Raw genomic sequence first — 27,123 nt, 5'->3', positions numbered from 1 at the left:
TAAGGTGCTTGAGGAGTATAAGAAGTGCAAGAAAATACTTAAGAAAGAAATCAGGAGGGCTAAAAGAAGACATGAGGTTGCCTTGGCAGTCAAAGTGAAGGATAATCCAAAGAGCTTTTACAGGTATATTAAGAGCAAAAGGATTGTAAGGGATAAAATTGGTCCTCTTGAAGATCAGAGTAGTCGGCTTTGTGCAGAACCAAAGGAAATGGGGGGATCTTAAATGGGTATTTTGCGTCTGTATTTACTAAGGAAACTGGCATGAAGTCTATGGAGTTAAGGGAAACAAGTAGTGAGATCATGGAAACTGTACAGATTGAAAAGGAGGAGGTGCTTGCCGTCTTGAGGAAAATTAAAGTGGATAAATCCCCGGGACCTGACAGAGTGTTCCCTCGGACCTTGCAGGAGACTAGTGTTGAAATTGCAGGGGCCAAGGCAGAAATATTTAAAATGTCGCTGTCTACAGGTGAGGTGCCGAAGGATTGGAGAGTGGCTCATGTTGTTCCGTTGTTTAAAAAAGGATCGAAAAGTAATCCGGGAAATTATAGGCCGGTAAATTTAACGTCGGTAGTAGGTAAGTTATTGGAGGGAGTACTAAGAGACAGAATCTACAAGCATTTGGATAGACCGGGACTTATTAGGGAGAGTCAACATGGCTTTGTGCGTGGTAGGTCATGTTTGACCAATCTCTTGGAGTTTTTCAACGAGGTTACCAGGAAAGTGGATGAAGGGAAGGCAGTGGATATTGTCTACGTGGACTTCAGTAAGGCCTTTGACAAGGTCCTGCACGGGAGGTTAGTTAGGAAAATTCAGTCGCTAGGTATACATGGAGAGGTGGTAAATTGGATTAGACATTGGCTCGATGGTGCCAAAAAGTGGTAGTAGAGAATTGCTTCTCCGAGTGGAGGCCTGTGACTAGTGGTGTGCCACAGGGATCAGTGCTGGGTCCATTGTTATTTGTCATCTATATCAATGATCTGGATGATAATGTGGTAAATTGGATCAGCAAATTTGCTGATGATACAAAGATTAGAGGTGTAGTAGACAGTGAGGAAGGTTTTCAGAGCCTGCAGAGGGACTTGGACCAGCTGGAAAAATGGGCTGAAAAATGGCAGATGGGGTTTAATACAGACAAGTGTGAGATATTGCACGTTGGAAGGACAAACCAAGGTAGAACATACAGGGTTAATGGTAAGGCACTGAGGAGTACAGTAGAACAGAGGGATCTGGGAATACAGATACAAAATTCCCTAAAAGTGGCATCACAGGTAGATAGGGTCGTAAAGAGAGCTTTTGGTACATTGGCCTTTATTAATCAAAGTATTGAGTATAAGAGCTGGAATGTTATGATGAGGTTGTATAAGGCATTGGTGAGGCCGAATCTGGAGCATTGTGTTCAGTTTTGGTCACCAAATTACAGGAAGGATATAAATAAGGTTGAAAGAGTGCAGAGAAGGTTTACAAGGATGTTGCCGGGACTTGAGAAACTCAGTTACAGAGAAAGGTTGAATAGGTTAGGACTTTATTCCCTGGAGCCTACGTAGAAGAATGAGGGGAGATTTGATAGAGGTATATAAAATTATGATGGGTATAGATAGAGTGAATGCAAGCAGGCTTTTTCCACTGAGGCAAGGGGAGAAAAAAACCAGAGGACATGGGTTAACGGTGAGGGGGGAAAAGTTTAAAGGGAACATTAGGGGGGGGCTTCTTCACTCAGAGAGTGGTGTGAGTATGGAATGAGCTGCCAGATGAGGTGGTAAATGCGGGTTCTTTTTTAACATTTAAGAATAAATTGGACAGGTACATGGATGGGAGGTGTATGGAGGGATATGGTCCGTGTGCAGGTCAGTGGGACTAGGCAGAAAATGGTTCGGCACAGCCAAGAAGGGCCAAAAGGCCTGTTTCTGTGCTGTAGTTTTTCTATGATTTCTATGGTTTCTATCCCTAATGTGTGAAAGGATAACAAAGAGAGGGAATGTAGATAAATGAAACAGAATGATTAAAGTCAAAGTAGATACTGAAACCAAACCGAAGAGGGGTAGAATGATTGGAATAAACGAGAAAAAACAAGCCCAATTTTAAAAAAACTTTTAAGAACATATGAGTAAGGAGAAGGAGAATATCACTCAGCCCTTCAGGTCTGTTTTACTATTCAGTAAGACTTGATCTTCCACTCCATATTCCTGCCTAGTCACAGTAATCTTTAATTACGATGAATCTACCTTAAAAATAAATTATTCTTCATTGTACCTGTTGAGAAAGAGAATTGTAAAATCTCATGACCCTCATCAGAGGAATAAAAATTGCCTATCACTGCCTTAAATGAGCAGGCTTATATTTTTAAGCAGTGAACATGAGTTTTAGACTCATCAGAAGAAAGTGCCATCCTTCACACATCCATGCTATTAAGATCCTGATCTGAAAGGTTTCAATTCTCTTTCTTCCAAGCTCCAATGGGTATATCCTTCCTGAAATTGTACGACAACCCACCCATTTGCAGGTACCAGTTTTGCAAAATTATTTTGAACTAGAACCAAACATGGAGCAGTACAGAACAGGAACAGGCCCTTTGACCCACAATATCTGCACTGAACATGATGCTGAATCAAACAAAAACACTCTTCCACCTGTACATGATCCATATCCTTCCAAACACTGTTGTAGTTAGGTGTCTATCTAACAGCCTCTTTCATATCTACTTTCACCACGACACCACAGACATCCCACCTGTTCCGGAACTTCTGGGAGTCTCCCGCATATGAATAGTGGCTCCCTGATGCCCGCAAATTATATACAATATCACGGAAATCAATTTTTGTTGAGAGCGCGCGCGCGTAGGCAAGCAAGCGAGAGAGTGAACGAGCGATCACGAGAGAGAGAGAGAGAGCGCGCCATGGCAGAGTGTTCCAAAAATATATAAAACGTACATCATCCCAGACTACACTAAAGTGTACCCCTGCCTAATAGGGGTCAAAATAATGACAGTGTTGCTCGCTGCACTGTTTGCAACAGGGACTTTTCTATTGCCCATGGTGGGTTAAGACTGTAAAGGACATGTTGAGGTGAGTTTAATAGGTGTCATTCGTTCATTAGCATAGCTAACATTATTTAAACTCGCTGGCCAGCTGCTAAGGAGCTACTCTATTGCAGACATCCCACCTCTCCCGGAAGTCTCCCGCAAATTGATGGTGCTACCTCCCCGAAATGAGTTTTTGCAGGGTGGGATGTCTGACACCAAGCTGCTCATTCCAGGCACCTATCACACACTCAGTGTCAAAACAAATTTGTCTCACACATCTCCTTTGTACTTTCATCCTCTTACGTTATACATATCTTCTAGTACTTGAAAATGACTCTGACCCTCTACCCTATCGGTGCTTATCATAATATTATAAACTTCAGCCACCCCACCGATGCTACAGAGAAAACAATTCAAGTTTCTCCAATCTCTCTTTATAGCTCATACCCTCTAATCCAGACAGCATTCTGGTAAACCTCCTTTGCATCTTTCCAAAGTCATGTCACCATTCTTCCTGTAATGGGGGTAACCGAACTGCACACAATACTCCAAGATCGGTTTCACTGAAGTCTGATATCTCTGCAATGTGACTTTCTTATTCTCAATGCCCCAACAAATGAAAGCGAGCATACCATGTGCCCTTCTCTACTACCCATCTACCTCTGTTGATCCCAAGATCCCCTTCATGCTGTTAAGGGACCTGCCAATCACTGTAAACTTCCCTCTTTTATTTGACCCCTCAGGGTGCAACACCTCACACTTACTCAGATTAAACACCCTTTAACATTTTCTCACCCTTATCTGTAACTGATTTATATGCTGTATCCTGTGACACCCCCCACCACTGTCCACAACACCTTAATTCTTTATGTGAGTGAATGAATGAAATTTACTTTGGTCAGTACAAACATAACAAAAAGCATCATTTCCAATGATGATTTCATAACGATGATTTCAAAGGACAAAATTACAACAAAAAAACAGATATTCTTTAAAACAGACCGAAAGGGTGTAGGCTGAAGCTACAGCTTATCACACCTACCCCCTTACTTATACAACATATTTGGCATCAATCATCACACCAAAACAAAAAATTTCATAATCTTTTAATACAAAATCCAATTCCGAGTATCATTTATTTACATTACTCCCATTCATTTTAAATCATGTATTTTATATTTGTTTATTAAATTATTTTTAAATAATTTTTTAACTTGTTAAGTGTGGTGCATATTTTTAAATTCTCACTATAACTGTTCCATAGATTTATCCCTCTGACTGAAATACAATGAGTTTTTACATTTGTTCTTATCCTTTGTTTTTGAAATATACATGTTCCTCTCAAATCATGTTGACTTTCTCTCATTTTAAACAACCTTTGGATACTTTGCGGTAGCTGTCCATTTTTTACTTCATACATAATTTGTATTATTTTAAAATCTGCAAAATCTCTGAACTTTAAAGTGTTTAGTTGAATAAATAGTGGATTGGTTGGCTCATAATAACTTGTCTTACTTACAACTTTTATGACTTTCTTTTGGAGTAGAAAAATCGAGTTTGTATTTGTTTTGTATGTATTTCCCCATACCTCTACACGGTAAGGCATGTATGGGACTATAAGTGAACAGTATAATGTATAGCAACACACACAAAATCCTGGGGGAATGCAGCAGGATAGGCAGCATCTATTGGAAGAGGTACAGTCGACGTTTCGGGCCAAGACCCTTTGGACGAGACCTTTCAGGGCGAAGGGTCTTGGCCTGAAATGTCGACTGTACCTCTTCCAATAGATGCTGCCTGGCCTGCTACGTTCCACCAGCATTCTGTGTGTGTTGCTTGAATTTCCAGCATCTGCAGATTTCCTCGTGTTTGCAAGTACGATGTATACAAAGATTCCTGATTTAAGAAATCTTGCGCTTTGTACAGTATTGCAATAGATTTTGACATTTTTGCTTTAACATAATTTTTGTGGTTTCCAACTTAATTTATTATCTATTACCACTCCTAAAAATTTTGTTTCAAATACCTTATCAATTTCAACATCATTTATTCTAAGTTTATTATATGAGTTTGGTAGACAGTTTCCAAATATTACTGCATTTACATTCTTCCCTAAATAAGGAAACTGATATTGTGTCCTTTATTCCACCCCTTCAGCAATAAATAATAACAAACCATCAGCATTTGTATTTACTTGCTATATCTCTAGGTTAGAATTTTCGCAACTCATACACTGGGATGCGTGATCTTCAAAACTCTGCAATCTTTCTGCACTTAGATACTTTCTTTTATTTTGCTTATCAAGATCTACTATTTCGCTTCCATCATTTTGTCAATCCTTTATCCATTCACTTAATCTACCCATATAGCTTTCTAGCTCTTTGACAACTTTGCTTCCTAATTTATTTTTCTACTTACTTTTGCATCATTGGACAAATTGAGCAACTATATTTTCAATCATTTCATCCTAGCCTTCCATATATAATTTTAAAAGTTGAGGTTCCATCACTGATCCCTGTGGTATATGAAACATTACATATAGTTACACAGTTACAGAGAAAGTACAGTCTTCTGTAAGTAGACAAATCAAGTGTAAGGACCATGACAAATCCTTGATTGAGAGCTAAAAGTTCATCTTTAGTATATGAGGGGTCCATTCAAGAGTCTTGGATCAGCAAGATTGAAATTGACCTTCAGCCTGATGGTATGTAATCTCATGATTTTATATGTTCTCTTTAAAGGGGGTGGGAGGAGTGAGAATGAGTGGGGTGGGAGGGGTCCTGGATTATGTTGGCTGCCTTCATATGGCAGTGGGAAATGTCAATAGAGTCAATGGTGAAAGGCTAGTTTTCATGATGGACTGGGCTGCATTCACAACTCTCTGCAATTTCTTACGATCTTAGGCATAGCAATTAGTATTACCAAGCTCTGATGTATCTAAATTTAGGATGTTTTCTATGGTGCATTTTTAAGTACAGGTGTCCCCTGCTTTTCGAACGTTCGCTTTATGACATCTCGCTGTTACGAAAGACCTACATTAGTTACCTGTTTTCGCTAACAGAAGGTATTTTCACTGTTAGGAAAAAAGGCAGTGCATGAAGAAAGGCAGCGCGCGCCCCGAGCAGCCAAGCTCCTCCCCCGGAACTGCATTCTAGCTGGCATTGCTTAAAAACGTGCCTGTGAGCATCTGTGCTTTATGTCGATTGATTTTGAGCATCCGTTAGCAAGGTGAATTCTAAAGTATCGGAAAAGCCTAAAAGAGCTCGTAAGGGTGTTACACTTAGCGTAAAACTAGACAAAATTAAGCGTTTCGATCGTAGTGAACTAAGTAAGGACAAAGTGAGTTTGGCTTGTGGAAGCTGACGAAGATGATGTTGAAGAGGTTTTGGCATCCCATGACCAAGAACTGATAGATGAAGAGCTGATGCAATTGGAAGAGGAAAGGATAACAATCAAAACCGAATGCAGTAGTGAACGGACCGAAAGTGAAGTCGTCCACAAACTGAATGTGAAGCAACTGCGTGAGATTTTCACTGCAATGATTGCAGAAAAGTACGACTTTAATTTTGGAAGGGTACGTAGGTTTAGGGCATATTTGCAGGATGGTTTGAGTGCTTACAAAGAACTGTATGATAGAAAAATGCGCGAGGCTAAGCAATCAAGCATATTGTCGTTTTTCAAGCCTTCCACATCAGCCACAGCAGACAACGAACCTCGACCTTCGACATCGAAGCAGGCAGACATAGAAAATAACCTGCCTGCCCTTATGGAAACAGACGACGATGAGATGACACCCCAGTGTCACACCACCCCAACCTCCAGGCCGCGGACCACTACATTGCCGCGAAGAATGCAGCGGTCCAGCAGTAGCCTGGACGCACCCAGCACATCTTTAAGAAAAAAGCTTAAATAAACAAGCTAATTAATTAGGTGCCCCCTGGCAAGTAAATGTCAGCCCAGATCAGAGGCGATGCAAACGGCAATCACTGGAGATATCCTGATCTCGGCTGATATTTACGTGCCGGGCGGCACCTAATTAATTAGCTTGTTTATTTCGGCTTTTTTAAAAAAGATGTGCTGGGTGCGTTCCGGCTACCACTGCACCACAGCATGCTTCGCAGATCGGTATCGGTCCGCGGCCTGGAGGTTGGGAACCACTGCACCACCCCAACCTCCGAGGACTCAGTCTAACACACCATCGTCAGTGTGCTTGGCGCTGTCTTCCCGATTCCCGTAAGTGATACTACACTGTATATACATTATTTTTACTTTATATAGGCTGTGTATTTTTATGTGCTATTTGGTATGATTTAGCAGCTTCATAGCTTAAAGGTTACTGGAGAGAGCGTTTCTGCCGAGAACGCTTGTGCCGTGTTTCTGCCGAGAACGCTTGCGCCGTGTTTCTGCCGAGAGCGCTTGCGTGAGATTTTCACTACAGTGGACAGTGCAGCAATGATTATAGAAAAGTATTTCTACTTTATATAGGCTGTGTATTTATCATATCATTCCTGCTTTTACTATATGTTACTGTTATTTTAGGTTTTATGTGTAATTTGACATGATTTGGTAGGTTACTTCTGGGGTCTGCGAACGCTCACAAATTTTTCCTATATAAGTAAATGGTAATTGCTTCTTCACTTTACGACATTCCGGTTTACGAACTGTTTCATAGGAATGCTTTACCTTCGGATGGCGGGGGAAACCTGTACTAGAAAGAATCATCAGGGACATAGTGAATTTCCATAGCTTCTAAGGAAGTAAAGGATTTGGTGCTTTCTTAGCTGTAATGTCAACATATCTAATAAAGGACAGAAGTTAATATCACTAACATCTAAGAACTTGAAGATCTTAACCATCTCCACCTCAGCTCCACTGAAACGGACTGGGGCATTTTTCTGAAGTTGATAATGAGCTCCATCATTTTGCTGATATTAAGAGAGGAGTTGTTGTCTTGGCATCATGCAACTTGAACGTGAATCTTCCTCCTGTGGTCTCATCATTGTTTGAAATTAGCCCAGGAATTAACATAATGAGTCTCCCATTGACCGCTCCAATGCTACTATATCCCATTTTTAGGTAAGAAAACTAAACTGTGCACAGTATTCTAATTGAGACCTCACAAAAACTTTGTATAACTGTAACAAAATTTCCCTATACTTCAACTCCAAACCATTTACAATTAAAGCCAACAGGCCATTTGCCTTCTTACCTATTCATTGGACCTGTCTGTTCGTGCACATAGTTCATCCAGATCCCTATGAATCACAATCTTTTTCAGTCTTTCTCCATAGTACCATAAGACCATACAACATAGAAGCAGAATTAGGCCATTTGGCCCATTGAGTCTGCTCTGCCATTCCATCATATCTTTTATTATCTTTTTCAATCCCATTTTTCTGCCCTCTCCCCACACCCCAGAACCTGCCAACCTCCACCCTAAATATACTCAATGACTTGGCCTCTACAGCTGTTTGTGACAGTGAATTCCACAGGTTCACCACCCTCTGGCTAAAGAACTTCCCCCTCATCTCTGTTCTAAATGAACATCTCTCTATTCTGAGTCTGAGCCCTTTGGTGCTAGACACACACGATAGCTAACATCATCCCCACGTGCGCTCTATCTAGGCCGTTCAATATTTGATAGGTTTCAATGAGATCACCCCTCATTCTTCTAAACTCCAGCAAGTCCAGGCCTAGAGCTATCAAATGTACCTCATGTGGTAACCCTTTCAGTCCTGAGATAATTCTCGATCTTCCTCTGGACCCTCTACAAATGTCAGTAATTTTTTCTTTTCTTAGATTAGTAGCCCAAAACTGCTCACAATATTCCAAGTACAGTTTGACCAATGCCTTATTGGGAACCAGTATGATAGAGCTGAGGATGAACCAGCAGGTTTATAAGTAGACGATGAGTGTAACATGAATGTAAGGAAGGACAAGCCAATGTTTGGGTATATATAGATAGAGCAAAGAGCTAAATTGTACCACAGAGGCAAAATTCAAAAGGGTGAAGAATGCAAGAATGCAGGACTGAAGGTGTTATATTTATATTCAGAATAAGGTGGACGAACTTGTGGTGCAATTAGGGACTGATCGGTATGACGTTGTGGGCATCACTAAGTCCTGGCTGAAAGAAGGCCATAGATGGGACCTTAACATCAAAGGATATACTTTGTATTGAAAGGACAGGCAGAAAGGCAGAGGTAATGATGGATATGGCTCTGTTGGTAAGAGAACGAATTACATTCTTTAGAAAAAGGTGACATAGGGTCAGAGAATGTTGAATCTCTGTGTGTGGAGTTAAGAAACTGCAAAGGTAAAAAGAAACATGATGGGAATCATATATAGGCTTCCAAATAGTAGCCTAAGTATAGGGTTGAGATTGCAAAGGGAGCTGGAAAAGGCATGCAATAAGGGTAATTTCACAATTATAATGGGGGACTTCAATATGCAAGGGGATTGAGAAAATCAAGTTGGTGTCAGATCGCAAGAGAGGGAAGGCCTAAGAGATGGCTTTTTAGAGCAGCTTGTGCTTGAGTCTACCAGGGGAAAGACTTTCTTAGATTGAATGTTGTGTAATAACTTGGATCTTATTAGTCAGCTTAACGTAAAAGAGCCCTTAGGAGGCAGGGATCATAATAGGATTGAATTCATACTGCAATTTGAGAGGGAGAAGCACAAGTCAGATGCATCATTATCACAACGGGATAAAGGCAATTACGGAGGCATGAGAGCAGAGCTTGCCCAGGTGGATTGGAGGGGATACCGGCAGGGATGGCGGCAGAGCAGAGGCGGCTGAAGTTTCCGGGAATAGTTCACAAGGCACAGGATAGATATGTACCACAGAAGAAGTAGTTCTCAAATGGCACCGCTAAGTAACCGTAGCTGACAATGGAAGTTAATGATTGCATAAAAGCCAAGGAAAGGGCATATAAGGCAGCAAAAGTGAGTAGGAAGTGGGAAGATTGTGAAGCTTTTAAAATCCAATAAAAGGCAACTAAAACAAGCTACAAGAAGGGAAAAAATGAAATATGAAGGCAAACCAGCCAGTAATATAAAACAGGACATTAATTTTTTTTTCAGTTATATAAAGAACAAAAGGGAGGAGAAGAGTTGATATTGGACCACTGGAAAATGATACTGGTGAGGTAGTAATGGGGGACAAAGAAATAACAGATGAACTTAACAACTACTTTAAATCTGTCTTCACTGTGGAAGACATTAGCAGTGTGCCAGAGGTCCTTGAGTATAAGGGAACTGGAGTGAGTATCATTGCTATTACAATGGAAAAAGTGCTAGGCAAACTCAAAGGACTTAAGGTGGATAAGTCACCTGGGCCAGATGGACTACATCCCAGAGTCCTGAGAGAGGTTGCTGAAGAGATAACGGATGCACTGGTCATGATCTTTCAAGAATCACTTGATTCTGGCATGGTCCCGGAGGATGGAAAATTGCAAATGTCACTCCACACTTTAAGAAGGGAAGAAGGCAAAAGAAAGGAAATTATAGGCCAGTTAGCCTAAACTCAGTGGTTGAGAAAGTGTTGGAGTCTATTATTAAGGATGAAGTTTTTTGGTACTTGGAGACTAATGATAAAATAAGTCAAAGTCAGCATGGTTTCTGTAGAGGGAAATCTTGCCTGACAAATCTGCTAGAGTCCTTTGAGGAAGTAACAAGAATGATGGACAAAGGGGAGGCAGTGGATGTCATTTACTTGGATTTCCAGAAGGCATTTGATAAGGTGCCACACATGAGGCTACTTAACAAGATAAAATCCTATGGTGTCACAAAAAATATACTGGCATGGATAGAGGAATGGCTGGTAGGTAGGAGGCAGTGAGTGGGAATAAAGGAGGCCTTTTCTGGTTGGCTGCTAGTGACTAGTAGTGTTCCTCTGGTGTTAGTATTGGGACCGCTACATTTCACTTTGTTCATCAATGATTTAGCTAATCGAATTGATGGCTTTGTGTCAAAGTTTGCAGATGATATGAAGATAGGTGGAGGGGTAAGTAGTGCTGAGGAAGCAACACAATTGTAGCAAGACTTAGACAAATTGGGAGAATAGGCAAAAAAGTGGCAGACAGAATACAGTGTTGGGAAATGTATGACAATTTTTTTTGGCAAAAGGAACAATAGTGCAGACTATATGTAAATGGGGAGAAAATTCCAACATCAGAGGCGCGATGGGATTTGGGAGTCTTCGTGCAAGGCTCACAGAAGGTGAATTTACAGGTTGAGTCTGTGGTAAAGAAGGCAAATGCAATGTTGGCATTCATTTCAAGAGAAATAGAATATAAAAAAACAAAGGGATAATGTTGAGGCTTTATAAGACACCAGTCAGGCTGCACTTGGAGTATCGTCAACAGTTTTGGGCCCCATATTTCAGAAAGGATGTGCTCTCGTTGCAGAGAGTCTAGAGAAGGTTCACGAGGATGATTCTGGGAATAAAGGGGATAACTTATGAGGGGCATTTGGCAGTTTTGGGCCTGTACTCACTAGAATTTAGAAGAATGCGGGGGGGATTTCATTGAAACCTACTGAATGTTGAAAGGACTAGATAAGGTGAATGTGGAGAGGATGTTTTCTGTGGTGGGGGGTATCCAGAACTAGAGGGCACAGCCTCAGAGTTGAGGGTGTTCTTTTAGAATAGAGGTAAGGAGGAACACACACAAAATGCTGGAGGAATTCAGCAGGCCAGGCAGTATCTATGGAAAAAAGACAGTCGACATTTCGGGCTAAGTCCGGTTGGCAGGACTGGAGAAAAAAAGGCTTTGGCTGATATTATCATGTGCCTCCAAGTACCCTGAAACCTCATCTATTTAGATAATAACTCATATTTGACATCTTTTTCCAAAAAGCATGACCCCCACCTATTAAATTCCATATATCAGCTTTCTATGCAATCACTATCAATCCACATCCTGTTGCAGAATCACATTTTCCACCTACTTTCATTCATTAATCAAACTTGAAACATTACATTTTGTTTCCTCCTCCAGGTCATTCACGTAAATAGTAAACGCTTGAAGGCCAAGAACCAATCCCTGGAATACTCTACTAGTTACACACTTCCAGCCAAAAGAACACAATTATTTTAACTCATTGTTTTCAATCTATGCTTATACACTTCCTCCAATGATTTGGGCTCTTAATTCTAGCACCAGCCTTTTAATTGGTACCTTCTCCTTTATCTATAACACAAGTTACTTTTTCAATAAACTCTAATACATTGTTCAATCATGATTTTCTTCTTTAAAAAGGAAGTTGACTTTGCCTTGTTAATTTATTTTCCTTCAGTTCCCTGATACAATGTTTTAGCAATAACTTACTATATTTCCCTCTGAACACATTCTTTCTCTCACTCTCCTTTTTCTCCCTCTGTCCCTCTGAACACATTCTTTCTCTCACTCTCCCCCTCTGTCCCTCTGAATATACCTCTTGCCCATCCTCTGGGTCCCCCCCTTGTCTTTCTTCCCGGACCTCCTGTCCCATGATCCTCTCGTATCCCCTTTTGCCTAGCACCTGTCCAGCTCTTGGCTCTATCCCTCCCCGTCCTGTCTTCTCCTATCATTTTGGATCTCCCCCTCCCCCTCCAACTTTCAAATCCCTTACTCACTCTTCCTTCAGTTAGTCCTGACGAAGGGTCTCGGCCTGAAACGTCAACTGCATCTCTTCCTACAGATGCTGCCTGGCCTGCTGCGTTCACCAGCAACTTTGATGTGTGGTGCCAGTAATTTCCTGCTTTCCCTATCCATTTCTAAATGAGATAGTTACATTCACTGTTCACTATTAGTGAATTAAGGGAAATTAAAACCAATGAATCAACTATTTGACTGTCCACTTTACTTTTGTCCTGAGGGGAAGTTCATAAGGACTTCAAACCATTTTTAAATACTTGTTAGTTATTCTTTTTTTGTCTGCAGAAGTGAAAATTTCATTTATTTTATTTTTGAGATTCCAAGATTGAGAGATCAGAACCATATATCACATGATTAATCAGTGTGCCTATGTTATGGAGAAGCAGCTGTAACTTGCACATTTTAATTTGTATTTGCTGGGAAAATGCAGTAAATTCTCCACACACATTAGATAACAAAGAGATCCCATTTATTTAAGCTAATAACACTGCTGTTCAGCAATTTGTGTTGAAATACATCTCAAGCTATCCTTTGTTTGCAACAATTTGCTATGTGCTTTTTATGTGCTAGTAATAGTATATGTCTCCAAATTCTGGGCTAAATGCAATCACTTAATCGCTAGAAATACGAGTTCTCCCCAGAAGTCTGACACAATAATATAAACAAAATTATACAATGTACCAGAAATCATCAGATTTGGACTTAAAATATGTATTGAGTGTCTTCTATTTTGATTGGAGTTCTACATTTCTATTCCAAATCTTACTCTTAAACAAGTTCCCTTTTATCTTTGCCACAACATGGACGGGCTTCTGATATCTTGTATTTATCATTTTATGGTGTAGATAAACTTACTTCTTCCACATTACCTACCTTGATGGTAATCCCCAAGATGCTATACACTAGTTCCTCTGTTCTATTAAGAATGCATGAACATAGCATTAGCATTCATGATCGGGCATAAATTATTGTCTTCAGGAAAGCAAGGGAGACAAAAAAACACTTTTTGGTGTAAGCCCTTGATAATTTCATTATTCTCAAGTATAAATACAAAGATCAATTGCTGTAATCACATATCACTATCCACTTTGCAGGTTGCCACCCCCTGCCCCCACAACCTATTCCTGAATATAGAACTAAAACTCATCAACAGAAGTATGGAGACGTGTAAACCATGTTACTAATTGACCTCTTCTGGTCAAGATGGAGCCAGTAAACAAAGCTACTTCGGGTGACATCTTGCAGGTGGTCCACAAAACCGTTTCTTTCACGCCTTTTACATCTTTTTTTTTCAGTATGTTTCTGGTACTATTAGAGCCTGTGATCAACAGTTTGAAGATCGATTGAGTGATCCGGCGCTTTGCTGTCTCTGAGAAGGTTCCAGAAGGCAAGTGGCCAAGAGGCCAAGAAGCTTAGAAATGGGGCACAAGCCCATGATCAACTCCATCTCTCCCTGATCTTGCCAATTAAAGAGTCAAGGAAGATTGAAACAACAAGCAACACACATCAAAGTTGCTGGTGAACGCAGCAGGCCAGGCAGCATCTCTAGGAAGAGATACAGTCGACGTTTCAGGCCGAGACCCTTCACCAGGACTAACTGAAGGAAGAGTTAGTAAGAGATTTGAAAATGGGAGGGGTAGGGGGAGATCCAAAATGATAGGAGAAGACAGGAGGGGGAGGGATGGAGCCAAGAGCTGGACAGGTGATTGGCAAAAGGGATATGAGAGGATCATGGGACAGGAGGCCCGGGGAGAAGAAAAAGGGGGAGGGGGAAAAAACCCAGAGGATGGGAAAGGGGTATAGTCAGAGGGACAGAGGGAGAAAAAGGAGAGTGAGAGAAAGAATGTGTGTATATAAATAAATAACGGATGGGGTATGAGGGGGAGCTGGGGCATTAGCGGAAGTCAATGTTCATGCCATCAGGTTGGAGGCTACCCAGATGGAATATAAGGTGTTGTTCCTCCAACCTGAGTGTGGCTTCATCTTTACAGTTGAGGAGGCCGTGGATAGACATATCAGAATAGGAATGGGATGTGGAATTAAAATGTGTGGCCACTGGGAGATCCTGCTTTATCTGGCAGACAAAGCGAGAGCGTAGGTGTTCAGCAAAACGATCTCTCAGTCTGCATCAGGTCTTGCCAATGCATCTCCCCCATTTCACGCACATCTGCTCTCACTCCATCCTCCCGTCAGCCCACTAGGAATAGGGTTCCCCTGGTCCTCACCTACCACCCCACCAGCCTCCGGGTCCAACATATTATTCTCCGTAACTTCCGCCACCTCTAACGGGATCCCACCACTTAGCACATCTTTCCCTCCCCCCCCCTGCTTTCCGCAGGGATCACTCCCTACACCTCTCCCTTGTCCATTCGTACCCCAATCCCTCCCCACTGATCTCCCTCCTGGCACTTATCCCTGTAAGCGGAACAAGTGCTACACATGCCCTTACACTTCCTCCCTTACCACCATTTATGGCCCCAGACAGTCCTTCCAGGTGAGGCAACACTTCACCTGTGAGTCGGCTGGGGTGATATACTGCATATGGTACTCCTGATGTGGCCTTCTATATATTGGCGAGACCCGACACAGACTGGGAGATCGTTTTGCTGAACACCTACGCTCTGTCCGCCAGAGAAAGCAGGATCTCCCAGTGGCCACACATTTTAATTCCACGTCCCATTCTCATTCTGATATGTCTATCCACAGCCTCCTCTATGCACACGTTCTTTCTCTCTCTCTCCTTTTTCTCTCATTTCAGATCTCCCCCTCCCCCTCCCACTTTCAAATCTCTTACTAACTCTTCCTTCAGTTAGTCCTGACGAAGGGTCTCGGCCTGAAACGTCGACTGTATCTCTTCCTAGAGATGCTGCCTGGCCTGCTGCGTTCACCAGCAACTCTGATGTGTTTTGTTTGAATTTCCAGTATCTGCAGAATTCCTGTTGTTTGTGATTGAAACAACAAGCTGAGCGCAGAAGGCAGCGAGTGTTCAGCACCGTCTAACGGCCTATCACTCACTGCTGCTGGAGGGAAGTGTCAGCGTGAGATATTCTACCGCTTGCTGCTCCCAAGGGAAGGCCCTTGCATTCGAGTAGTCTCTCTCCCTCCCTCCCTCCCTCCCTCAATGCTTTTGGAGGATGGTACTGAAGTTCTGGATCTGCAATTTCTGGATTGGACTGTAATTCACTTGGATTCGTTCAGATTTATGCGTTCATATTCCGTATTTTTGCCTGTTCTTTCTTTTACAGTTTCACGATTTGTTTGTTTTATCGTGTGGGTGGGGGGGAGAATGTGGGGTTTGATGTTCTTATTGCTATATGCACTATTTGTTTTTTGCACGTGGGGGGGGTCATACTCTTGCTGCCATTAGCACAATTTTTTTTTTGCACATGCGTGGGTGTTGATGTTTTCTTTGAGCAGGTTCCATTGTTTTCTTTGTTTTGTGACTGTCTGGAGAAGATGACTGTCTGTTGAAAGGCATGGACAGAGAGGATGTGGCCAAGTTGTTTCCCATGATGGGGGAGTCTAGTACGAGAGGGCATGACTTAAGGATTGAAGGGCGCCCATTCAGAACAGTGATGTGAAGAAATTTTTTTAGCCAGAGGGTGGTGAAATTATGGAATTTGTTGCCACGGGTGGCAGTGGAGGCCAACTCACTGGGTGTATTTAAGGCAGAGATTGATAGTTATCTGAGTAGCCAGGGCATCAAAGGTTATGGTGAGAAGGTGGGGTAGTGGGACTAAATGGGAGAATGGATCAGCTCATGATAAAATGGCGGAGCAGACTTGATGGGCCGAATGGCCAACTTCTGCTCCTTTGTCTTATGATCTTATGGTCTTATGAATCTCAGAGCTGTATACTGCATCATACTTTGAGAATAAATGTACCGTGAACCTCGAACTTGAGATTATATCTTGAGAATGTCAGGGACAATTTCACTTTCCCTTCACTCAATATTGTCTAACTCCTGCTGTGCATCAATTATAATCGTTGAAGAGTACTTACGATCATAGCAATAGTAGTACAGGTGCCCCCGCTTTTCGAACGTTCACTTTACGAAACCTCACTGTTACGAAAGACCTACATTAGTACCCTGCTTTTGCTTTCAGAAGGTGTTTTCACTGTTACGAAGAAAGGCAGCGCGCGATAAAAGGCGGCGCGCGCCCCGAGCAGCCGCTCTGCCCCGGATTCGGAACGGTATTGCTTTATCACGTTGCATTGAGCAGCTGTTAGCAAGATGAGTTCTAAGGTGTCGGAAAAGCCTGGAAGAGTAAGGGTGTTACACTTAACATAAAACTAGACATAATTAAGCGTTTCGATCGTGGTGAATGAAGCAAGGACAAAGTGAGTTTGGCTTGTGGAAGTTGACGAAGATGATGTTGAAGAGGTTTTGGCATCCCATGACCAAGAACTGATAGATGAAGAGCTGATGCAATTGGAAGAGGAAAGGATAACAATCGAAACCGAATGCAGGAAGTGAAGCAACTGCGTGAGATTTTTGCTGCAATGATAAAGTATGACTTTAATTTTGAAACGGTACGTAGGTTTAGGGGATATTTGCAGGATGTTTTGAGTGTTTACAAACAACTGTATGATAGAAAAATGCGCAGTCAAGCAAGCCTTCCACATCAGCCACAGCAGACAACGAACTGTATGATAGAAAAATGCGCAGTAAAGCAAGCCTTCCACATCAGCCACAGCAGACAACGAACCTCGACCTTTGACATCGAGGCAGCAGTCATAGGAGAAGATGAACTGCCTGCCCTTATCGATGATGAGATGACACCCCCGTGTCCCACCACCCCAACACCCGGGCCCCGGACAGATACTGTACTGATTCACAAGGAACACAGCGGTAGCCGGGAGGCACACAACACATCTTTAAGAAAAAAGCCAAAATAAACAAGCTAATTAATTAGGCGCCGCCTAGCATGTAATTGTCGGCCCAGACCAGAGGCGATGCAATCGGCAATCGCCTCTGATCTGCGCCGACATTTACGTGCTGGGCAGCACCTAATTAATTAGCATGTTTGTTTCGGCTTTTTTCTTAAAGATGTGCTGGGTGCCTCCCGGCTACCGCTACGTCCTTCGCGGCAATGTATTGGGTCGGTGGCCCGGAGGGTGGGGGCCACTGCACCACCCAGCCTGCGACGACTCAGTCTAACACACCATCATCGGTGTGCTCGGAGCTGAACCAATTCCGGTAAGTGATACTACACTGTACATACATTATTTCTACTTTATATAGGCTGTGTATTTTTACATGTTATTTCGTAGATTTGGCAGCTTCATAGTTTAAAGGTTCCTGGAGAACGCGTTTATGCCAACAGCGCTTGCGTGAGATTTTCTGCCGAGAGCGCTTGCCTGAGATTTTCGCTACAGAAATCTGTGCAGGCAATCGTTGTAGAGAAGTATTTCTACTTTACATAGGCTGTGAATTTATCATATCATTCCTGCTTTTACTATACGTTACTGTTATTTTAGGTTTTATGTGTTATTTGGCATGATTTGGTAGGTTATTTTTGGGTCTGCGAACGCTCACAAAATTTTCCCATATAAATAAATGGTAATTCCTTCTTCGCTTTACGACATTTCGGTTTACGAACCGTTTCATAGGAATGCTCTACCTTCAGATGGCGGGGAAACCTGTATACCATTTCATTTCTCTAACCTAGTCTGTTGATCAACACGTGCATGTAATAAAATGATGGAAACATTTAACAGATAAGGCAGCATTTATAGAAGGAGCAAAAGAATTAACACTTCAGTTTGAAGACATTTTGTAAGTAATGATTACTGTGTCTCGCTTTTTAAACATGCTGTTTGACCTGCTGTATTTTCTGCGTTTTCTGTTTTTTTTCAATTTCTATTTCCATGCCATTGGTTAATGTTTGACATTCTTAACAAACAGAAGTTTCGTGTTGATTTACAACTCGCACTATCCCTTCCTTGCCATAATTTTTATGTGTGTTTTTATGTTGTAATAATGTTCTATGCTTGCAAATTCTGGGCCAATTATTATCACAGAAGTTGTCAACTGTGTTGCCATTAAAATATTGAGGAAAAAGTTCCTGCATTCTAATACAACAGAAAGAACCACCGTGTTCAGGAACAGTTATTACCCCTCAATCATCAAGCTCTTGAACCAGTGGGGATAACTTCACTCAACTTCACTTGCTCCATCACTGAAATGTTCCCACAACCTATGGACTCACTTTCAAGGACTCTTCATCTCATGTTCTCCATATTTATTTTTTATTTATTGTTATTATTATTATTGTTATCATTTCATTTTATCTTCTCTTGTATTTGCACAGCTTGTTGTCTTTTGCACACTAGTTGTCCACCCTGTTGGACGTGGTCTTCCATCGATTCTATGATGGTTATTGGATTTTTACTGACTATGCCATCAAGAAAACGAAACTCAGGGTTGTATTTGGTGACATAGATGTACTTTGGTAATAAATTTACTTTGAACTTTAACATGCTGCTCTTTCTTTCCTATTTCTCAATTCAGCTAGATCATCTAGATCCTCAAGCTGCTAAACAAGGGGATATAAACCATGCCAGCTCAGAGGTTGAGAATCCTATGGTAAGCAACTCACTGCCTCACTTACCATCCAGAAGATCCACTAGTGAATCCAGGACCAGCCTTCTTGCCTGGTATACCACTGGCCAATCGCCATTGATGCTTAGTAGTTACTTCAAAATCTGTTGTAGCTATTCATCTAGCTACAACAAAACCATAACCTCTCACATCAACATGGGCACCAGATGCTTGGAAATATTTGAAAATTCCCTTCTGGGTTACACAACCATTCACTGGTTCTTCATTGTCATTGGATCTAAATCCAAGCTTTCTCTTCCTCTGCTATCATTGGGGGAGCACCTTCACCAGAAAAACAGTCGCTTATCTCTGGAGGCAATTAGGAATGGGTAACAAATGCTGGTCATGCCAGCAATGCCCAATTCCTGAAAAAAAAAATAAAATCTGTGCCACATAATCCTCCAAGCTCAATAGCTCCTCCCTTCTGTTCAAAAAATAAGATGTAGTACTCGAGATTGATTCTGGATGGGGCTCTTTACAAATGGTCTAACCCAGGGGTGGCCAACCTTTTACATTCCATGCGTCATTTTTTCAGGCATGAGTTCAGATGCGATTTTTTCTCACATGAGTTCTATATTAACATATTTCTACAAGAATTGAATGGGGGTACAAGAGTTGTATAGCGCATCTGAATGCATGCATGAAAAAATTGATGCATGGAATGTAAAAGGTTGGCCACTCCTGATTAACCTCATTTCTACTTAAGAATGTACAATCATGAGAATTTTCGACAGTTGGGGACACCCAAATGACTTTATTCCTGCACTGTTCTTTGTCTCTCACTATTATGTGACATGTGGCGAGGGTTCCATACCATTGCAGACTTCAAAACCAAACATAGTGGTTCCGCCAACATCGCGGCCTCTCTCCTAGATTACCTCAATCACTTTTACGCTGGGTTTGATGTCACTAACTCTGAGCCTCTGAGGAAAGCCACTGCTACAACCTGCAACCTGGTCACCTCTGAGACTGAGGTATGCAGACGTTTCCAATGAGTGGACAGACGCAAAGCTACAGGACTGGACGGCATGCCAGGGCGAGTACTCAGGATGTGCACAGCACAACCAGCAGGTGTGTTTACAGACATTTTTAATCTCTCCCTCTCTCAGTGTAGAGTGCCCTCCTGCTTCAAATCATCCACCATTATCCCTGTACCAAAAAAAAACCAAGGTAACATACCTGAACAACTGGCGTTCTGTCAGAGTCACCTCAATAATAAGCAAATGCTTTGAGGGGCTGGTCAAGGATTACATCTGCAGCATGCTACCACTCAAAGTGGACCCCCTACAATTCACCTATCAACACAACCAATTGACAGACAACGCAATAGCCACTGCTCTACGTACCATCCTTACAGATCTGGAGAAGAAGGATGCTTATGTGAGAATGATGTTCTTGGACTACAGTTCAGCATTCAACACCATAGTTCCATCCAGGCTCGACAAGAAGCTCAAAGACCTCGGCCTTGACTCTCCCTTGTGCAGCTGGATCCTGGACTTCCTATCAGATCACCGGCAGGTGGTAAGAGTGGGCTTCCTCACGACAACCCCTGAGTCTCAACACAGGAGCCCCTCAGGTCTGTGTACTAAGTCCCCTCCTTTATTCCCTGTATCCTCATGGCTGTGTCGCCAATCACAGCTCTAATCTGATAATTAAATTTGCCAAAGACAGTACATTGATTGGCCTAATGTCAAACAATAACCAGGTGGCCACAAGGGAAGAAGTCATCTCTCTGACACAGTGGTGTCAAGAAAATAACCTCTCCCTCAATGTCGCAAATACAAAGGAGCTGGTTCTGGATTACAGGAAGAATGGAGATGGGCCAACCCCTATTGACATCAATGGATCTGAGGTAGAGAGGGTAAACAGCTTTAAGTTCCTCGGCAATCAAGGACCTCACATGGTCTGTACACATCAGCGGTGTGGTGAAAAAGGCACAACAGCGCTTCTTTCACCTCAGACGACCGAGGAAGTTTGGTATGGGCCCCCAAATCCTAAGAACTTTCTACAGGGGCACAACTGAGAGCACCCTGACTGGCTGCACCACTGCCTGGTATGGGAACTGTACCTCCCTTAATCACAGGACTCTGCAGAGTGTGGTTCAGACAGCCCAACACATCTGTAGTTGTGAACTTCCCATGATTCAGGATATTTACAAAGACAGGTGTGAGAAAGGGACCTGAAAGATCATTGGGAACCCGAGTCACCCCAACCACAATCTAGTGCAGCTGCTACCATCTGGGAAATAGAACCACAGCATAAAAGCCAGGACCAACGGGCTCCAGGACAGCTTCTTCCACCAGGCCATCAGACTGATTAACTCACACTGATTTGAGTGTATTTCTATGTTACATCAATTCTTCTATTTATTATAAATTACTATGATTGCACATTGCACATTTAAACAGAGACATAATGTAAAGATTTTTATTCCTCATGTATGTGAAGGATGAAAGAAATAAAATCAATTCAATTTAATAAATTCTAGATGAATGCTACTGGAAGATAATAATGACTATTTTGGTTGTGGGCTGTTTACTGTAAACTAGCACCTAAAGCCTTCCATGTTGGTAATGTACCTTTTAGGAGTTTGGTCAAAGGGAATATTTGGGAAATTGGGCTGGCTTGGCAGCAATGATCAGGAATGCTGTGTCCTGGGTTTGGGAACAATGATCGTACTTTCAATTTTGAATTAGGGTGGGGAACAGAAAAGGAACAGGAGAATCAGGCCAGTCTTGTGGCCTGGGTAGGGAGTAGGAGAAAGCAATGATTAGGCAAGCAGTTTAAGATGTGCAGAAGAAAAATCAAGACTTCCCATTGAACTGATACATCCTAGCTGAGAATTTTGGGGAGCAGTGAAATAACTCGCAGAGAGAGGTACTGTAGGGTGGATAATTCATTGTGGTTTTGTGGAGTCAGATAAATATCTATGAGGTGGGGGGGTTCTGGGGAGGCACAGAGGGTGTCAAAATTATTAAAGATAATGGATTTATCTGTGTAATGATGGGGACATCTGCTTGGATCACTCTATGATAATTTACTTCACATTTTCCCCAAAATTCCGAGAGAAATTTTGAATGGATATTCATAATGAAAGGCCTCAGCCTGAGATATTGACTCTTTATTCATCTCCAGAGATGCAGCCTGACCTGATGAGTTCCTCCAGCACTTTGCGTGCATTACTCTGAATTTCCAGCATCTGTAGAATCTCTTGTGCTGAGTCGACATGCTTGTACACCTGATGTGTCAGGAAGATCACATTTCTGGTATAATGCAAAACAAACTGGAAACTGTTGCAGCTGTAGAAAAAAAGGCTAGATTTGTGACAAATCTTGCAAGAATGCATACATCTCCATCTCCGAGCCTACTTCTTCGGCAAGGACTCTTCCACCCCCACCGATGACCCCTTCTCCCGTCTTCAACCCTCCTCTTCTTCATGGACACCCCGCTCTGGTCTTCTGCCTGCTCTGGATCTCTTTATCGCTAATTGCTGACGGGACATCAACCGTCTCGACTTCACCGCACCTTGTCCCCATTCCAACCTCATTCCTTCGGAACGCTCTGCTCTCCACTCCCTCCGCACTAATCCTAACCTTATTATTAAACCCACCGATAAGGGGGGTGCTGTTGTAGTCTGGCGTACTGACCTCTACCTTGCCGAGGCGCAGCGACAACTCGCGGATACCTCCTCTTATTTACCCCTCGATCGTGACCCCACTAAGGAGCACCAGACCATTGTCTCCCACACCATCACCGACTTTATCCGCTCAGGGGATCTCCCATCCACTGCTACCAACCTTATAGTTCCCACACTCTGCAACTTCCCGTTTCTACCTCCTACCCAAGATCCACAAACCTGCCTGTCCTGGCCGACCAATTGTCTCAGCTTGCTCCTGCCCCACCGAACTCATTTCTGCATACCTTGACACGGTTTTATCCCCCCTTGTTCAATCCCTTCCGACCTATGTTCGTGACACTTCTCACGCTCTTAAACTTTTCGATGATTTTAAGTTCCCTGGCCCCCACCGCTTTATTTTCACCATGGATGTCCAGTCCTTATATACTTCCATCCCCCATCAGGAAGGTCTCAAAGCTCTACGCTTCTTTTTGGATTCCAGCCCTAATCAGTTCCCCTCTACCACCACTCTGCTCCGTCTAGCGGAATTAGTCCTTACTCTTAATAATTTCTCCTTTGGCTCCTCCCACTTCCTCCAAACTAAAAGTGTAGCTATGGGCACCCGTATGGGTCCTAGCTATGCCTGCCTTTTTGTTGGGTTTGTGGAACAATCTATGTTCCGTGCCTATTCTGGTATCTGTCCCCCACTTTTCCTTCACTACATCGACGACTGCATTGGCGCTGCTTCCTGCACGCATGCAGAACTCGTTGACTTTATTAACTTTGCCTCCAACTTTCACCCTGCCCTCAAGTTTACCTGGTCCATTTCCGACACCTCCCTCCCCTTTCTAGATTTCTGTCTCTGTCTCTGGAGACAGCTTATCCACTGATGTCTACTATAAGTCTACTGACTCTCACAGCTATCTGGACTATTCCTCTTCTCACCCTGTCTCTTGCAAAAACGCCATCCCCTTCTCGCAATTCCTCCGTCTCCGCCGCATCTGCTCTCAGGATGAGGCTTTTCATTCTAGGACGAGGGAGATGTCTTCCTTTTTTAAAGAAAGGGGCTTCCCTTCCTCCACTATCAACTCTGCTCTTAAATGCATCTCCCCCATTTCACGTACATCTGCTCTCACTCCATCCTCCCGCCACCCCACTAGGAATAGGGTTCCCCTGGTCCTCACCTACCACCCCACCAGCCTGCGGGTCCAACATATTATTCTCCGTAACTTCCGCCACCTCCAACGGGATCCCACCACTAAGCACATATTTCCCTCCCCCCCCTTCTCTCTGCATTCCGCAGGGATCGCTCCCTACCAAATCCCTTGTCCATTCGTCCCTCCCATCCCTCCCCACTGATCTCCCTCCTGGCACTTATCCATATAAGCGGAACAAGTGCTACACATGCCCTTACACTTCCTCCCTTACCACCATTCAGGGCCCCAAACAGTCCTTCCAGGTGAGGCAACACTTCACCTGTGAGTTGGCTGGGGTGATATACTGCGTCCGGTGCTCCCGATGTGGCCTTTTATATATTGGCGAGACCCGACGCAGACTGGGAGACCACTTTGCTGAACATCTACGCTCTGTCCGCCAGAGAAAGCAGGATCTCCCAGTGGCCACACATTTTAATTCCACATCCCATTCCCATTCTGACATGTCTATCCACGGCCTCCTCTACTGTAAAGATGAAGCCACACTCAGGTTGGAGGAACAACACCTTATCTTCCGTCTGGGTAGCCTCCAACCTGATGGCATGAACATCAACTTCTCTAACTTCCGCTAGGCCCCACCTCTCCCTCGTACCCCATCTGTTACTTACTTTTATGCACACATTCTTTCTCTCACTCTCCTTTTTCTCCCTCTGTCCCTCTGAATATACCTCTTGCCCATCCTCTGGGTCCCCCCCTCCTTGTCTTTCTTCCCGGACCTCCTGTCCCATGATCCTCTCGTATCCCCTTTTGCCTATCACCTGTCCAGCGCTCGGCTCCATCCCTCCCCCTCCTGTCTTCTCCTATCATTTTGGATCTCCCCCTCCCCCTCCAACTTTCAAATCCCTTACTCACTCTTCCTTCAGTTAGTCCTGACGAAGGGTCTCGGCCTGAAACGTCGACTGTACCTCTTCCTGGAGATGCTGCCTGGCCTGCTGCGTTCACCAGCAACTTTTATGTGTGTTCCTGTATGTGATACCCTGCTTTATGTTGACAAAGTACCAAAAGCTCATGGGGTTTGGACTGCAAATCCATATGTTGAACAGCCACTGATATGGGAATACCTCATCACCATCCTGCTGGTAATTTATTGAAATTGGGATCAAATACATTTGGCTCTCAAGGAGGGTGGCAGCTCAGGCTGCATGGAAGATGCAAACTAGCCTCCGGGGTATATAAAGAGGCCAAGTGATATCTCCCTGCCTGAGGTGTCTAGAACCAGAAATCAAACATCCAGGATTCAGCTGAAAAGAACATGTCTTCAGCAAGAGAATAGTGAAATTTTGGAATTTTCTATCCAAGGGGACTGTTACTGGGTACATACAAGACAAAAATCAGTACATTTGAAAATATTAAGATTATCATAGAAAATGACATTAGAACAGGAAAATTGTTAAAAGATGAGCCATGGTGGCCTCAGTGAATGCTGGAATAGATGCAAAGGGGCTTGTTATTAGTTTTATCTTCCTTGTGTTGAGGTTACACTAGGAATGACACCTGACGTTCCCGCATTGTGAGTATTGAATCGCATGTACCCCAACTATCTACTGATTGATCATGTTGAGCAACAGGTTTTCAAATGCCTTTGGATTAAATTACTGGGCTTTACACGTTCACCCAATCAATGCCCACGGATTGTTCTGTTATGCCGATTGCAAACGCAATTGAGTTTCTTTTGCTGAACCAAGCGCTCTTAGATTGCAAGTGTTGAGCTAAGAAAGTCTCCGATGCTCATGTATGGCAATTGTTGGGAAACAAACGTTCCCAATGTCCTCAGGTCGCGTGTGTTGATCTATTCTTGACCCATTACCCACAGTTGTATCTACTGGCAGGGTTAGTCCCGGTGTGTAAATCACATGCCGCGCAAATGTCGTCACCCCTAACGGACCGGGACAAGTTGCCATCTGAAGTTTTTGCAGATGAATCGACAGATTTTACTCACGCTTGGGTGCTTCTTCGCTTGTCTTATCATGAGACGGAACATTGCGTCAGGCTAGGAACCGAGCCTTGCGGCCAATGGACTTCACTCCCAAAGCCTCTGCGCCAGGACACCAGCTAAAACTAACCAAACATCTCTGCCTGAGTAAAAGCGAACTGAAGTAAATCCTTGATATGTGTCACAGATCACAGTAACAAAACTTAGAACACATATTTAGTCCCGCAACAGGAAGGGGTAAAAACTGCTACTCTTGCTATTCAACGCCACCGACCAGCTTACCAGCTCAACCTTGAATGTCCTCGTCACCACTCTGAAGGGAATAACGTCCAAAAATACTTCGGCGCGGGTCTAGGGTCAGAAATTGGAGCTGTCAGCAGGTGGCCGTGCGTATGTTTGCATTGGCTGGCTGGATCAGAACAAACTGACGCCAAAGGCGAGGATACTTCAGTTCATTTGATCTCTTAAGCTCTCTTTTTGCGTTGCTTTTTCATATACAAGTTGTAAAGTGCTGTCAGCAGGTTCTATTCCTTTATCAATTAATATTACTAGTGGATCAGGTTAGTAAGAGTGATGAATTGGTGGTAGTATTTCAATCGCGGGAAATAACTAAATATAAATCAAAACGCGCATGCTACCAGAGTTATACAGCGTAGCAACAGGCCCTTCAATGTGACCTTCCCGAACTGTTCCCATTTTCATGCGTTTGCCCGTGTCCCTTTAAAGCTTTGCTGTCCCGCATATACCTATCCAGATGTCCTTTAAGCACTGCAAATACTGTATGCCCACCACTATAACTTCCTCTGACAGCTCATTCCATACACCCGCCACCCTCTGTGTGGGAAAGCAAGCCTCTCAGCTCCCAATAAATCTATACCCGCTGACTTTAAATCTTTTCCATTAGTTTTAGACTCCCCACCCCCGAGAAAAAGACTGACCATTCTATGTCTCGTGATTTTGTGCACACACCTCTATAAGGACACCCTTCAGCCTTCTGTACTCCAGGAAATAAAGTCCCATCCTATCTAGTCTCCCCTTGTAATTCAGACCCTAATGTCCTGGTACCATCCGTGTGTTTCTTCTTGATACCATTTCCATG

General features: G+C 43.1%; 1 protein-coding gene across 1 annotated transcript in view; it reads right to left on the bottom strand.

Moving 5' to 3' along the window:
- LOC134343565 (cytochrome c oxidase subunit NDUFA4-like) overlaps positions 1 to 26,411 on the bottom strand; it is a 62,996-nt gene extending 36,585 nt beyond the window's left edge. Inside the window, exons 1-2 of the mRNA XM_063042312.1 lie at positions 26,307 to 26,411; positions 26,031 to 26,149 (exon numbers count right to left, since the gene is read on the bottom strand). Of these exons, the coding sequence (XP_062898382.1) occupies positions 26,031 to 26,072 (42 nt within the window). The 5' untranslated portion in view covers positions 26,073 to 26,149; positions 26,307 to 26,411. The remainder of the gene's footprint in view (positions 1 to 26,030; positions 26,150 to 26,306) is intronic.
- Between the last annotated feature and the right edge of the window lie 712 nt (positions 26,412 to 27,123).

Source organism: Mobula hypostoma, chromosome 3 (assembly GCF_963921235.1).
Source record: "Mobula hypostoma chromosome 3, sMobHyp1.1, whole genome shotgun sequence".
Classification (NCBI taxonomy): domain Eukaryota; kingdom Metazoa; phylum Chordata; class Chondrichthyes; order Myliobatiformes; family Myliobatidae; genus Mobula; species Mobula hypostoma.
The sequence above is the reverse complement of the archived record's forward strand: the minus strand, read 5'-3'. Positions and strand labels throughout refer to the sequence as shown.